At 43.6% G+C, this 14,012-nt stretch overlaps 1 protein-coding gene across 1 annotated transcript; it reads right to left on the reverse strand.

The window, feature by feature from the left end:
* Positions 1 to 1,809: 1,809 nt before the first annotated feature.
* Positions 1,810 to 9,716, reverse strand: tomm7 (translocase of outer mitochondrial membrane 7 homolog). Its single transcript, NM_001017214.2, is given in 3 exon segments — positions 1,810 to 2,089; positions 5,294 to 5,342; positions 9,607 to 9,716. Coding segments are annotated over 3 exon segments (168 nt in total). The 5' UTR covers positions 9,710 to 9,716; the 3' UTR covers positions 1,810 to 2,073.
* Positions 9,717 to 14,012: the final 4,296 nt, after the last annotated feature.

A 14,012-nucleotide genomic window follows, 5' to 3' on the forward strand; every position in this document is an offset into this window, starting at 1 on the left:
TGGGCCCTAAGCCCCCCCCCCCCCCCAATCTTACCTTTTTTTCTATCCTGATCTGCTCCATAAACTGCCCTCTGTCCATCCATGCGCCTTTGCCCTGCTCATTTATGTCACTACCCTACCCCCCCAGCCTGCATTTTTCAGCATCTTATGCTCCCCATATTCTTGTGTACAAAGATAAATATCATCAGTATGAATATCAGGATCTTCTGCACAGTTTGATGCCCAGTATGCCTCAATAGGCCATATAGCTAGGTCATTCATGATGCCCACATCATGGATGACCTAGCTATATGGCCTATTGAGGCCGCAAAATGATTGTGTATTCAAGAAAAATGCAAAATACAAAAATATCACTAAAACTATATATTAAAATAATACATCTTTTTTTTCACCTAGTAAGATGGGTTAATCAGAATCACAGTATTAGTTAGTCATAGAATGCTATGAAAGTTTTACAGGCACAAACAAGCAAACAACTGAAAATGCAATAAAATCACTAAAATGCAATAAAAACACTGAAATAAATGTGGATTACACAGGGTGTTCGGTGCTCATATGCATACACTAACCTAGCAAATAAAACAATTTTTTTTTAACAACAAAAATCAAAGTATGTGTGTGTGTGGTAGTGCAAATTCCTTTGGCACACAGGCTCAGGAATGAAGGTGTGCTACTTGGAGGCAAGCAGGAGGAGCTAAGATGACACATGGGACTGTATTAAAGTGGGAAATAAAAGCCATGTCAATTCATTATCAGAGCATGCCAGCAGGAATGAAAATTTAGACCTCAGAGCAAATTGCCTAGGGTTCTAGGCTACAAAGCAGCTTTGTTTATATAAACTATAGTAGCGTTTCTGAAGTAAACACTTAACTTTTACAGGTGCAGGGCAACTCTACATTATTTTTTTTTTTAAAACATTTTCATTTTTTGGTGTTACTGTTCATTTAAATGTTTACACATTCAAGATTATAATTTGCAGCATTATGGCTAGACAACATGGGAGCTTTTATAGGATGGTGCTGGATCGACAAATCATATCCTATCAAATCAAATATCTTGTGTATTTAGCCCTTATAACTAGGAATCAGCATGGTTTTATGAGAAATAGGTCGTGTCAAACAAATATTCTTGCAAGTAGCAAGAAGGACATTGGAAAGTAAGGGGTCAGTGCAACACTTATCAGAGGCTATTGGTCTTGGTAATGCTATTTATACATGGATATGAATCTGGCTAAAGCATCAAGTACAGAGGGTGATTTCCAATGGTTCATTTTTTAACTTGATGTAGGTTGTCACTAGGTTGTGTAAAGGTTGGCCAACCAATATTGCTCATTAATGACTTTGTAAGGCATTGTAAGCAACATATGTGTGTTTGCCAATGACACAAATGACACAAATCAGCGCACAACAATTAAATCCATCCAGGTTTCATCAACCTTGCAGGGAGATCTGGACAAACTGATAATCTGGGTAATCCTAGGGGCACACCACACATAACTAGGCTTTGGCATTTAAAAAAAACAAATTGTGTGTTTTTTCTTTCCCCAGGAACTTATGTAAAATAAGGGTATAAAATCTGGCATTCTGACTGCAAAAATCGCCATTTACTTTACACAGCTTTTTACACCATTTTTTCAGCAAGTTTTGCTTTACACAGCATAATAATTAGGCCTTGGTAGAAAAAGACCTAGGTGTAATAACTGTAGCAAATAAGCCAATCATCGGTAGAACAAAATATTTCTATTATTTAACATTAAAGATCCAGTATAAAAAGAAGGATAGACCTTATCATAAAAGACCACAAATTAGATTTAAATTAATATTTTTTATTAAAAAAAGATGAATTTTTATTTTCAAGATGTAGTTGCATTTGTTTGAATTGTATGTACAGAATGCACCACACAAGCCACTTTCTCAATGCACTGCTAAATGGAGAAGCATTTAGCAAAATTAGCTCTACTCTTTGTCATATCACAGCAAATCTCACGAAATCCTATTTAGAATATTCGCCACATCCTCTTCAAAGCTGTGACTGCTGAAGATTTTGGAAACACTTTTCTTGCATGGAAGTTCCTCAACCCCAAAGCAAACTAAATTAAAAAAAAAAAAATTGTGTTAAATGTATACAAATTCTCCATAACATTAATATCAGACCCAGTACAAATATCAGATTTATTATCTGGAAACCAGTTATCCAGCAGTGCTATTTTCTATTGCATCAAATACAAAATTCTTAATTTTTAACCAATTTGCTTTTTACATCATGTACAGGTACATGAAAGCATAAACTATGACCTGCCTGTCCACATTGGGGAGAAAACATTTAATGTTGGGTGGAAAGATTAAATGTGCCAGGACAGATTTGCTGGAGGGGAGGGCCATTGGTCCCATCTGGAATATGCTGTTATGTTGGTCTCCAGTGCTCAAACAAGATATTACTGAATTAGAAATGGTCCAAAGAAGGGCAACTAAGCTGGAAAAAGGCATGTAAAGTCTCAGTTATGAAGAAAGACTGGCCAAGTTGGGTTTGTTTACGATGGAAGAGAGGAGCTTAAGGGGAGATATGATAACTGTGTATAAATATTCATCTCTCTAAGGCTTTATTTACCAGTAGGCCCTTGCAGAAAAATGTCCCTGAATCAGTTGTACTAATCAGGGCCACCATCAAAAATCACGGGGCCCCCACACAACAAAATTTTCTGGGCCCTCCTCCACCCACGCCCTGCTCCCCAATGGCCCCTCCCATCAGTAAAAAGGACACAGACATTGGTAGCCAGGGCCCCCTAAAACAGTGGTAGCCCGGGGCCCCATAAAACATTAGTAGCTAGCATCTCCCCAGCATCCTCCAGTTAACCCCCCTTCCTTGTCCTCCAGCTCCTCCCCCTCAGCATCCTCCAGCTTCCCCCCAGCGTTCTTCCCACTATCCTCCAGCTCCCACCCCCCAAGCATCCTCCGGCTCCCCCCCTGCTCCCCCCTCTTGATATATGCCCCAGCTCCCCCCAAGATCTGCACAGCTCCCCCAGCATCCTCCAGCTCCAGCCCCCCACCAGTGACTTCCTCCAGCTCCCCCCCACCAGTGACTTCCTCCAGCTCCCCCCCACCAGCGATTCCTCCAGCTCGCTCCCCACCAGCGACTTCCTCCGGCTCCCCCCCAACAGCGACTCCCTCCGGCTCCCCTGTGCCTTCCTCCAGCTCCCCTGTGCCTTCCTCCAGCTCCCCTGTGCCTTCCTCCAGCTCCCCTGTGCCTTCCTCCAGCTCCCCTGTGCCTTCCTCCAGCTCCCCTGTGCCTTCCTCCAGCTCCCCTGTGCCTTCCTCCAGCTCCCCTGTGCCTTCCTCCAGCTCCACCCCCACCCAGCGACTCCCTCCGGCATCCTCCAGCTCCCCCACCAGCGACTTCCTCTGGCCGCATCCTCTAGATCTGTGCCCGGCTCCCCGCTGCATCTGCACCTTTTATATGGTTGCAACCAATCAAATTTCCCGCTGGCCACCAATGACAGGGCCCATGGTTCTTTAAAGGGGGCCCGAGCTAAAAAAAAAACAAAAAACTGTATCACAGCCGGGCCCCCTTTAAAGCGAAGATATTGTCTGGGCCCGGCACAACAGGCCCCCTGTGCCCCCCTGATGGCGGCCCTGGTACTAATATATACATACATAGATAACATACATACAAACATACACAGACAAGATAATACATACATAGACAGAGTTAAACCAGGAACTGGTCCGATTGCCATCTTAAAATTGTTATCCCCCTCTTAGGCAAATTAGAGAGGCTTCGGATTTTTGTGCTTTCCTCTGGATCAACTAGCAGCTAGGCAGTTTTTTACATAGACATAAAAGGCTGAACTTGTTGGATGTGTCTTTTTTTACCATACTATGTTTTCTTTGCTGGTGGAAGGATGCTAGCGGAGAAACCATCAATACCCCTCAATTCTGTATGTATGTAGTAAATGACAAGAGTGGCATCTCTGTGCACAAAGTGCAAATTTTGTACAGAAATTGCAATCTTGAGATTTTCTCTGGTCAAAATCTGCCTCATGTGTGACATTTCACATCTCATGTATGGGGCCCTTCGGACCCATATTATAGGCTTGCACATTAAAGGCTACCACTTACCCCTACTGCCAGACTTTCCTACAAAAAAAACTTCCAAAGCCTGTTCATTTGCATAAAGCCAATGCATGACTCAAACTTCTACACAATACTTTAATGCAGTTTACAAAAGTTTTTTTTTTAACCAATACAGGCAACAATGGTATGGAAAAGTTGTTTGCGTTTAAGAGAGTTCCCTTTCTCTTTTGCATGGTGACATACCAGGGAATCCCTTAATTCATAACTTCTTGTTTATGTAAAAAATGTATCTAGAGAGATTTTCTTAGTCTGCAAAATAACCTCATGCCCTTTAAAATGTGCTCCCTTTGCACTTTACAAGGCTTTTCTGTCAAAAACACAATACTGGCTTTGCTTTTCTTAGCTTAATGAAGGAACTATTATACTTGTCTGACTAGTTTCCTTCTTGTAAGCCTCCTTCATTCTCAGTTGGTCACCACATTTTTCAGCACCTCTCAAACAAATTGCAGAAGTAACACTTTATGTGCTATTTTGACTGCCATAGTGCTCTCATGGAAACCCACAGGCTGTTAAAATGCCCTCCCTGCCTGTAGTCATTTCCAGTTCAAGCATCACTCAGATGCAGCAAAGTGGTCTACATCATACTAGATGATTCAAGGCAAACTAACCCTTCAATGTGAACATATTGTTATAATCCCTCTAATGCAAGCATAAGTCACCAAAAATGTGACAGAGTGCAAAGGATATGTAAAAGCAAACATTGTTTGGAGACCAAGGCAATGAGCATTTCAAGAAGTCTGCCCTTCCAGTTGAAGTTCCACTTGAAAGCTAAAGTTAAAGTTAAGAATGTTACAGATCATAAGAGGAGCAAGAGAACAGAAACACAAACTAAAAATGATAATTAGGAAACAAATTGAATAAATCTTCTGGATGCAAAGAAACTTCTGAAAAGAAATAGTATGTAAAGTATGCATTTTTGTGCTTAAATCGGTTCTGTGTGTGCCATTACAGGCTGATCTCTTGACTGCCAGTGCACATACAAGGTACTGAAGGCAGTGGAATGGCTTTTGGACAGCCTCAATGCCATTAGCCTAATAGGTACTGCTAAACAAACAAAGCCCTAAAAAATAATTGTTCAAGCAGTGGTACAGCTTGTAAGAGGGAATATTGCATGCTGTTTTCTACAAGTGGCCAACTATTCTCTGAATTGTTTGTATTCTTACCTGAGTACGGTTGGTTCTGGCATTCCTGGATCCGCTCCTCTTTTAAATCCTGAAATACAAGTTTGATAAATCTGAGTCATAATTAAAAGGCAGGACAGGAGGCCCATTTGGTCAGAAGCCTTTTAGTTTAAAAATGGCTCTCATAAGCCTTTCCCTTAAGTGGTCATAGGTTCAACTGCAGAGAGAAGAACTCACATGCCAATATTGCAGGTGTAGAAACAAAATTAAATTTTTAAAAATGCTCTCTAAGCAGAGGTCCAAATTACCCAGTTACTTAAACAGAAAACAAACAGTAATAAAAACTTACTGAGATAAAACCTTATGTAAGAGCATTGTTCTATAAAGGTGAAGTACATAACTGAATTGATAACATAGATTCTTTTTCCACAGCTCTAATTGCTCTATATAAAAAACTGCATTGAGCAAAGTCTCAATGAAAATATTACATATTTAGAAAAACACTAAATTATTAAATTAATTGTTAGCATTCCAGTCTGTGATCTGGCAAATATTAAATATCCGGCTTTAGCTATTTGACAACTCCCAGAGGGCCCACTAAAATATACTGAATAGGTACTGTCTTTTCAGCATAAACTGTATGTGTGGATTCTGCCTACTACTCATCAGCTGTTAAAGGACAAGCAAATGTACCCCTCACCCCGGTGATTCCAAACACTTACTTCAGACCTACATCACTGGGACGAAAGGTGGTTTTCTTCTCAGCACCTAAGCACATTCACCATTTATTTTTTCAAGAGCAACTTTTGAGAAAAAGGATTTGAGACTCCTTTTTGTAGCTCATAATGGCCTATGGATTAGTTACCTAAATAAAAGGACTCTCCAGGCAGAAGACATATGATGCCCTCCCTCCCAGTGCTGTCAAGTCTCTAAAACTCACTAGGTCTCAATAACTACAATGTAAAAATGTAGTGCTGGGCGGTATATTTATGTGAAGGGGATGGGGGGGTGTTTGGGGTGGAGTGGGGTGGGGTGGGGGGGGTGTGTGCGGATGGGGGGGTGTTTGGGGTGGGGTGGGGGGGGGTGTGTGCGGATGGGGGGGTGTTTGGGGTGGGGTGGGTGTGTGCGGATGGGGGGGTGTTTGGGGTGGGGTGGGGGTGTGTGTGCGGATGGGGGGGTGTTTGGGGTGGGGTGCGTGCGGATGGGGGGGTGCGTGCGGATGGGGGGTGTTTGGGGTGGGGTGGGGTGGGGGGGGGTGTGTGCGGATGGGGGGGTTTTGGGGTGGGGTGGGGTGGGGGGGTGTGTGCGGATGGGGGGGTGTTTGGGGTGGGGTGGGGTGGGGGTGTGTGTGCGGATGGGGGGGTGTTTGGGGTGGGGTGGGGTGGGGTGGGGGGGGTGTGTGCGGATGGGGGGTTGTTTGGGGTGGGGTGCGTGCGGATGGGGGGATGGGGGGGGGTGCATGCGGATGGGGGGGTGGGGGGGTGGGTGCGGATGGGGGGGTGCGTGCGGATGGGGGGGTGGGGGGGTGCGTGCGGATGGGGGGGTGCGTGCGGATGGGGGGGTGGGGGGTGCGTGCGTATGGGGGGGGGTGCGTGCGGATGGGGGGGTGTTTGGGGTGGGGGGAGTGCGGGGGGGCTGCGTGCGGATGGGGGGGTGGCGGGGTGCGGGTGTTTGGGGTAGTCACCTAATCATGCATGGGGAAAAAAAATACCGTCAAATACCGTGATACCGATGCGGGGGGGGGTGTGTGCGGATGGGGGGGTGTTTGGGGTGGGTGGGGTGGGGGGGGTGTGTGCGGATGGGGGGGTGTTTGGGGTGGGGTGGGTGTGTGCGGATGGGGGGGTGTTTGGGGTGGGGTGGGGTGGGGGGGGTGTGTGCGGATGGGGGGGTGTTTGGGGTGGGGTGCGTGCGGATGGGGGGTGTTTGGGGTGGGGTGCGTGCGGATGGGGGGGTGGGGTGGGGTGGGGGGGGTGTGTGCGGATGGGGGGTGTTTGGGGTGGGGTGGGGGGGGGTGTGCGGATGGGGGGTGTTTGGGGTGGGGTGGGTGTGTGCGGATGGGGGGGTGTTTGGGGTGGGGTGGGGTGGGGGGGGGTGTGCGGATGGGGGGGTGTTTGGGGTGGGGTGGGGTGGGGTGGGGGGGTGTGTGCGGATGGGGGGGTGTTTGGGGTGGGGTGGGGTGGGGGGGGTGTGTGCGGATGGGGGGGTGTTTGGGGTGGGGTGGGGTGGGGGGGTGTGTGCGGATGGGGGGTGTTTGGGGTGGGGTGCGTGCGGATGGGGGGGGTGCATGCGGATGGGGGGGTGGGGGGGGGTGCGTGCAGATGGGGGGGTGGGTGCGTGCGGATGGGGGGGTGCGTGCGGATGGGGGGGTGCGTGCGGATGGGGGGGGTGCGTGCGGATGGGGGGGGTGCGTGCGGATGGGGGGGTGTTTGGGGTGGGGTGGGGGGGGGTGCGTGCGGATGGGGGGGTGTTTGGGGTGGCGGGTGTTTGGGGTAGTCACCTAATCATGCATGGGGAAAAAAAAATACCGTCAAATACCGTGATACCGATATAATTTTGAAAAATACCGTGATATAAATTTTTGGTCATACCGCCCAGCACTATAAAAATGTATTGAAAGTATAATAACCCACAGCAGCCAATCGGAAATGTAAGTTTATTATATTACTACTTTTACAATAATCACTGTTAGTTGATAATTGGCTGCTGTGAGTTATTTTACTGGAGAAACATTCACTCCACTACTGCTGATCTGACAATGACTGTGGCAGTATCATGCTGGCTGCTTCATTTTGTAGAAATTCCCCCCCACCTCATTTCTTTGGGGTCTGTGCAGGACACTGGCGAGTCAGATGTCAGTCACATTGGGATGGTGATAGTGAAATACTCATGTAGGCTGGAATACTGCTTACCTTTGTACTCCAGTCTAATGACATACTACACTACAGAGCATTTTATTATATTTATTCCCTGGTATTTATATTATATAAATATTTTATTTGTATAAATAAGCTGTTATGTAGCCATGGGGGAAGCCATTCAAAGGAGAAAATGCACAGGCACATAGCAGATAACACTATACACTATTGTATTCTCCAGAACTTATCTCTTATCTGCTATGTAACCTGTGCCTTTTCTCCATTTTTCCAGCTTGAATGGCTGCCCCCGGGGCTACACAGCAGCTTATTATATAAATTATAGTAGGGTTACTGTAGCAAACACACCAATTTTACCAGTGCAGTGGAACAGTGCATTATATTTTTATTACTTTAAAGCTCTTTTATTTCTTGGTGTTACTGTTCCTTTAAGGGTATGGCTAATTCCTGCTCTTACCCGTTACCTTATGGGGCTGATCAAAGTACGACAGGTAGGAAATACCAAAAACTCGTATTTGTTCGCTGCAGAGTGCCATTGAGTCCTATGGGAGGCTTCCAAAATCATGCACTGAAGGATCAAAGTCAGAAAGGTTTTCCCGCCGTTTACAATCGTTCGGATATGAAAATTTTGTGACTTTCAGATCGCCAACACGATATTATCGTGAATAATACGATTTTTCGGTAAGCATTTTCGTGATATTTGCGATCATCAGAAATTATCATATCTAATCCGAATTTTACCCATATTGGGATTCAAACTCATACTTTGATGAATATGCCCCCAAGTCTCATACCCTTTTCCTTTTAGATTGTAAGCCTCATGCTACCTCCTGTACTGCTCAGTATTTGTATTTAATCTATGTACACTCTAATGCACAGTACCGCAGTATTCATACATTCATAGGTATTTGCTAATAATAATACCCTAGGACGTATCTATCTAGCTACAAAGACTAAGGAACAAAGTGCCTTTTCAAGACAAATCACTAATGTCCCTGGCAAGCTGTTTGGCAAATGACTGCATACGAATAAATGTGATTGTCAATTACATTCTCCAGCAATCTAATAATCAATACAAGGGGTTAACTGCAAAGGAAAGCAAAATCCTACTCAGTGCCACAATCTGCAAGGAGAATGGTTTCCATTACACAACCCATCAGGGAGTTCCTCAGACCTTCTCTTTACTGCATTTCTTTAGTTCCGAAAGGCTAGCTTGGTTTCCTTACTGACAGGGAGATGGTGGTGCTGGGCAGTTCCTACTCATATCATTAAACATATCGGTAACTAAGGCAGCATTGATATAATAACGTTAAGTCAAATGAATGTTTTGCAGAAAATACCTAGAATTCATCAATTTCCCGACATTATAATGTTTTAAACGTCTATGATCAGCACTGTGTCCTTGAGCAGGACACTGAGCTCAGCGCCACTATCGACCATTACTAAAATGCTTGCTTGGCTACACACTGACACGATACTAACCTAAATACAGGACCAATGGGATAAAGCCCCAGCGGATGGTGAACTGCCCGCATTTAAAGACTTTCTGCAGGCGCTGCTTGGATTCTTTGCTGAGCTCAGGCATGGCTGCAAGACCGATTTCCAGCGGAGGCGCACATTGGACGTCACTTCCGGCGGGGATCTGGAACGTCACCAGTAATCGTCATTTGGATGTCGGATACTTCACGGAATGACATTAGTAGTTGCGCTAGGGTCCTGACTTATGCTACTGAGTTAGTGTGATGAACACTTACCTGCCCATTAGAAAGGTTTAGGTAGCTATTCTGATAAACCAAGTATGTGGAGAAAAAAAGGGATCGAAATGTGGTTATACCTCCACCTAATGGCGGGAGGTGAAACTGCAATTGTAGATCTGCCATGTCAATAAAGCCTTTCTGAAATGAATCCTGAGATGAGTGTTGTTTAAATCCGATGGGTTATATTTGAGCAAAACTCCTATTGGCTACAGAAATATTTATCTTTGATGCCCCTGTGCCTTCTGTCAACATGGGGAAATGTACAAATCCACTAATGCAATATGTTGGGTCCCCTAGTGATTTATTTTGAACGTTTTTTTATTGGTGAATAAAGTAAAGTTTACAGCAACAATGTTACAGTTGTTTTAAATTATACAATGTGTATAAAGAAAGTAAAATAAATAAAATAAGCAGGTAAATAAAGTAAAACATTGCATCATCTCTTGTGCGGGTAGTTTAATGTTAATTGTAAATTCACCAATTTTATAACTATCCACTAGTATGTAACAAAAGACAGATAAAGTAGGAAAAAAGGAGAGAAAGGGGACAGTGGAACAACAGGAGGATGTAAAGAAAACACTGTCTGGAAACCAAAATTTTTTTTTTATATATATAGGTAAAAAAGATTCCTAAAAGGGCCATCCATATCTTAATTATAGTCATGAGATCTGCAGGCGAGTTTTAATTTTGTCTATTATTTAGTTACCTCCTAAACAATATATTGAAAAGTAATCATATGAAATTTCTGGTAGGGTTTTCTTCAGGATATTTACTATTGTTCCAGGAGTCCCATTTTGTGTGATACTTGTGCAAAAGGTGGTTATTTCTGGCATTAAATTATTCCATGGTACTGTTACTGTTGAGTAAGAATATTACGTCATTTAGTGAAGTCCCCTAGTGATTTAAATGGCTAACCTTGTGGCCCAGGAAGGGGTGTGCCTTCCATTATAATTGTACCAGCCTGGGTTAGGTTCTTAAAGACCACCATGCTGCCCTGTTTGATCCCGGTCCCACTGGGCAGGCAGTATATTACATGTTTTGGTTGGACTAAAATAGGCGCCAGTGTGTTGTAGTTATACCACTGCCAGTCTGTGTAATGAACTACAGCAATGACATCCCCGCCAGTGTTCACTATGGGGTTATTCACTATCCAACATCCTGCAGCTCCCTAGCTGATATTATACTACTCCCAGCATCCCTGAAAGCCTTCAGCTGGATATGTTCCTCTCCCAATGGGTTTGCATAGGGTGGAGAAATGAGTACATATGGATATATGGATGAAGAAGTGACATTGGTTACTTGGTGGGTGCCCAGCGCTTGGAGCTGCCCGTACACAGAGAGATCTACAGACATTCCGGTCTTTCAGTGTATGGCTGTATTAAAGCGCTGGGCACCCACCAAAATAACCCGTTTTTCACACACCGTAATTGGGCCTGCAGCACAACATAACATAAAAATAAATATCAAATCTAGCTTTATAATATATCTGCTTTAAAGTTGCCACGGTGATGAGCTCAGGTTTAAGGGAGACAAAACTGCAATGAAAATAATTCACAAAACACAAAAATGATCACCAAATATTTGTGAAGAGAAAAATTTCATTTGCGGCATTTCTGCATTGCTTTAAATAAAGGCCCTGTATAGGGGCTGACGCAAAGTAGAAACTTCCTGCAGTTGGTCTGTGTGAGAGAAATCAAAGAAGAACATTATTATAGGTGGTTCCTTTAATGTAACCATAATATCCAGAGAGGATCATAGAAGCTAATTTTCAGTTCTGGAAAATCACTGGGACACTGGGTAGCGCCTGGGGTATCAGCCTTGGTTCTCATTTCTCTCTGTAAGTTACACTGTATTTACAGCACAAAATATGACCCCATCACTGTTAAGTTGGTTTATACTTTATTTCAGTGTAAAACATGGCATTTCGTACATAATCATTATGTTATATATGTCAAATAATATTCTGTGATGCTCCCAGCCTCCAACTGTCACTGCCATAAGTCTGACGCTGCCATAAGTCTGATGCTGCCATAAGTCTGACGCCGCCATAAGTCTGATGGCTGACGGTTGGTACTTGCCTGGGAGAGACCACGGGCTGAAGTAAGGGAGACAGTAATGATTGTCTTTAATTGCTCTGCTCCCCAGTTTAGTTTTAATTGTCACTTGGTTGCTAGGGTCCCACTTACATGTGTAGCAAACTTGCAGCCAATCACAGTTGGAATAGGAAAGCACATTGGCCGCACGGCTTACTGTCAGTTAAAATAACGGTTTTCTCACTTTCATTTCTGGCATCAGAGGTAAGTGGAGCGTGCCACACGCTGGGGGGGGGGACATTTCAGGAAAATAATGGCATAAATGCATAAAATGGCTATGTAATTGCGTCACTAGGTAGCGCCTGGGATATTGGCGTTGGTTTTGCACATATTCTGTCAGTTTAATAAATATAAAATGTGATTATGGGAGGGTTGGGGTTGGGGAGCAGGGAGACTACAAACCTCTCAGGATTGATACATAAAGTATAAAATAATATTTGGGATTTAGATTCCTCTTCTAACATTCACATTTTTCTGTATTTTACAAAGTGAAAGTTTGAAAATGTTTAAGGAAAAAGTCTGAAATCTCCCATTGTCCCATCCACTAACGGTCGCTCTGACAGTGTTTGAGTGACAGTTGGACATTTGGTCTTCAGGTTTCTCTCTAATGCTATTAATATATGTCTCTCTGTATCTCACTTTGTATATAAAATTGCCTTATTTAAAAGCTTTTTAGGCAAAAATCCCAAAGTTGTCACTTCCCAGCCACTAATGCTCCCCCTGACACTGCCTGGGGCTGGTGACAGTTAATGACAGTTAATGACAGGCAGCCATTGCTTTCCTCTGATCTGAAACTTACAGTGCTCCCAGCCTGCAGCCTGTAGTCCTATAGCTGTTAATATAAATCTTATCCGCGCTTAGGTCCAACTATAGGACTGTAGAGAAGAAAAAAAAAAACAAAAAACGTGTGTAATTAACTTAATTAAATATGTGATATTGAGCAAAAGCAGCCCTCCTCTTTACTAATCCTTTAGTGCCCACAAATAAAATTATTAACTCAAATAGAGTTGGCGCTTGCTTAATATAGTGAAAAAATAATCAGTAAATTACTTACTAGAATAAAAATCAAGTGCTGAAACAAATTTATATTTATGAGATAAGTAGATATATTACACCATAGTACAATCAATTAAATAAAATAATCAATTCAGTAAATAAAAAGGATTAAAAAGTAACCAAATGAATTTATATACTGGAGACATTAGGTAGAAATTCATTAATTACAATAAGGACAGAAGATACCTACAAATAATATACCCTAGATTGCCTATCTACTAGAATTCAGTTCCCCAACCTGTGGCCCCCAGCTGTTTACTGAACTACGGCTCCCTGCTTCCCTGTCAGATCTCCAATCTATGCGCTCAGTTGTTTGTGACCAATAAAGTATGGTGGGGATATCGAGCTGCTGGTGGGTTGCTCCTCATCGGCAGGGACTGGGCCTCATGTTATAATAGAAAGAAGGGATGGTGCAAATACAGGGCAATGCTGCAAACCTGTTTCACTCTCATTTCAAGGGGAACTTCACCTTATATGCTGTTATTGCACAGATTTTATGTTTTAGGATGCCATTTTAGGGTCTGTTTGTTAAAATGCGGAGAACTGGTCAAGGGTGTGAGTACTTATATAAGCAGTGTATCCTGATTGTGGTAGCAGAGAGGCCCAGTGCATATGAGCTCACAATCTCTTTTTTTCCCTCTCCCCCATAAAGTGAAAATTACGAGCGATTCTGAGCGATTCCGAGCAAATCCGAGTGATTTCAAGGCATTTTGGTGAGATTTTTTGTGATTTTTTTTTTAGAGATATTCAGCGAGGTTTTAATAACTCATTTTTGACGCTTCTTAGGAAATAACATCTTCCATAGACGTCTGCTGATATCTCTATTTTATACCCAACTGCTCTTTTAAGAGCAAGAAGACCGTGGCGCAAATGCCATCCTGCGCCCCCTGGAGGAAGGTAAGGGAGCTGCTACGGTTTCATTTGAATGAAGGGTCTGGATGTACAGAGTATAGAATGTAACAGAATCTTTCTCTTTCCCTCA

This window comes from Xenopus tropicalis, chromosome 6 (assembly GCF_000004195.4).
Source record: "Xenopus tropicalis strain Nigerian chromosome 6, UCB_Xtro_10.0, whole genome shotgun sequence".
NCBI lineage: Eukaryota > Metazoa > Chordata > Amphibia > Anura > Pipidae > Xenopus > Xenopus tropicalis.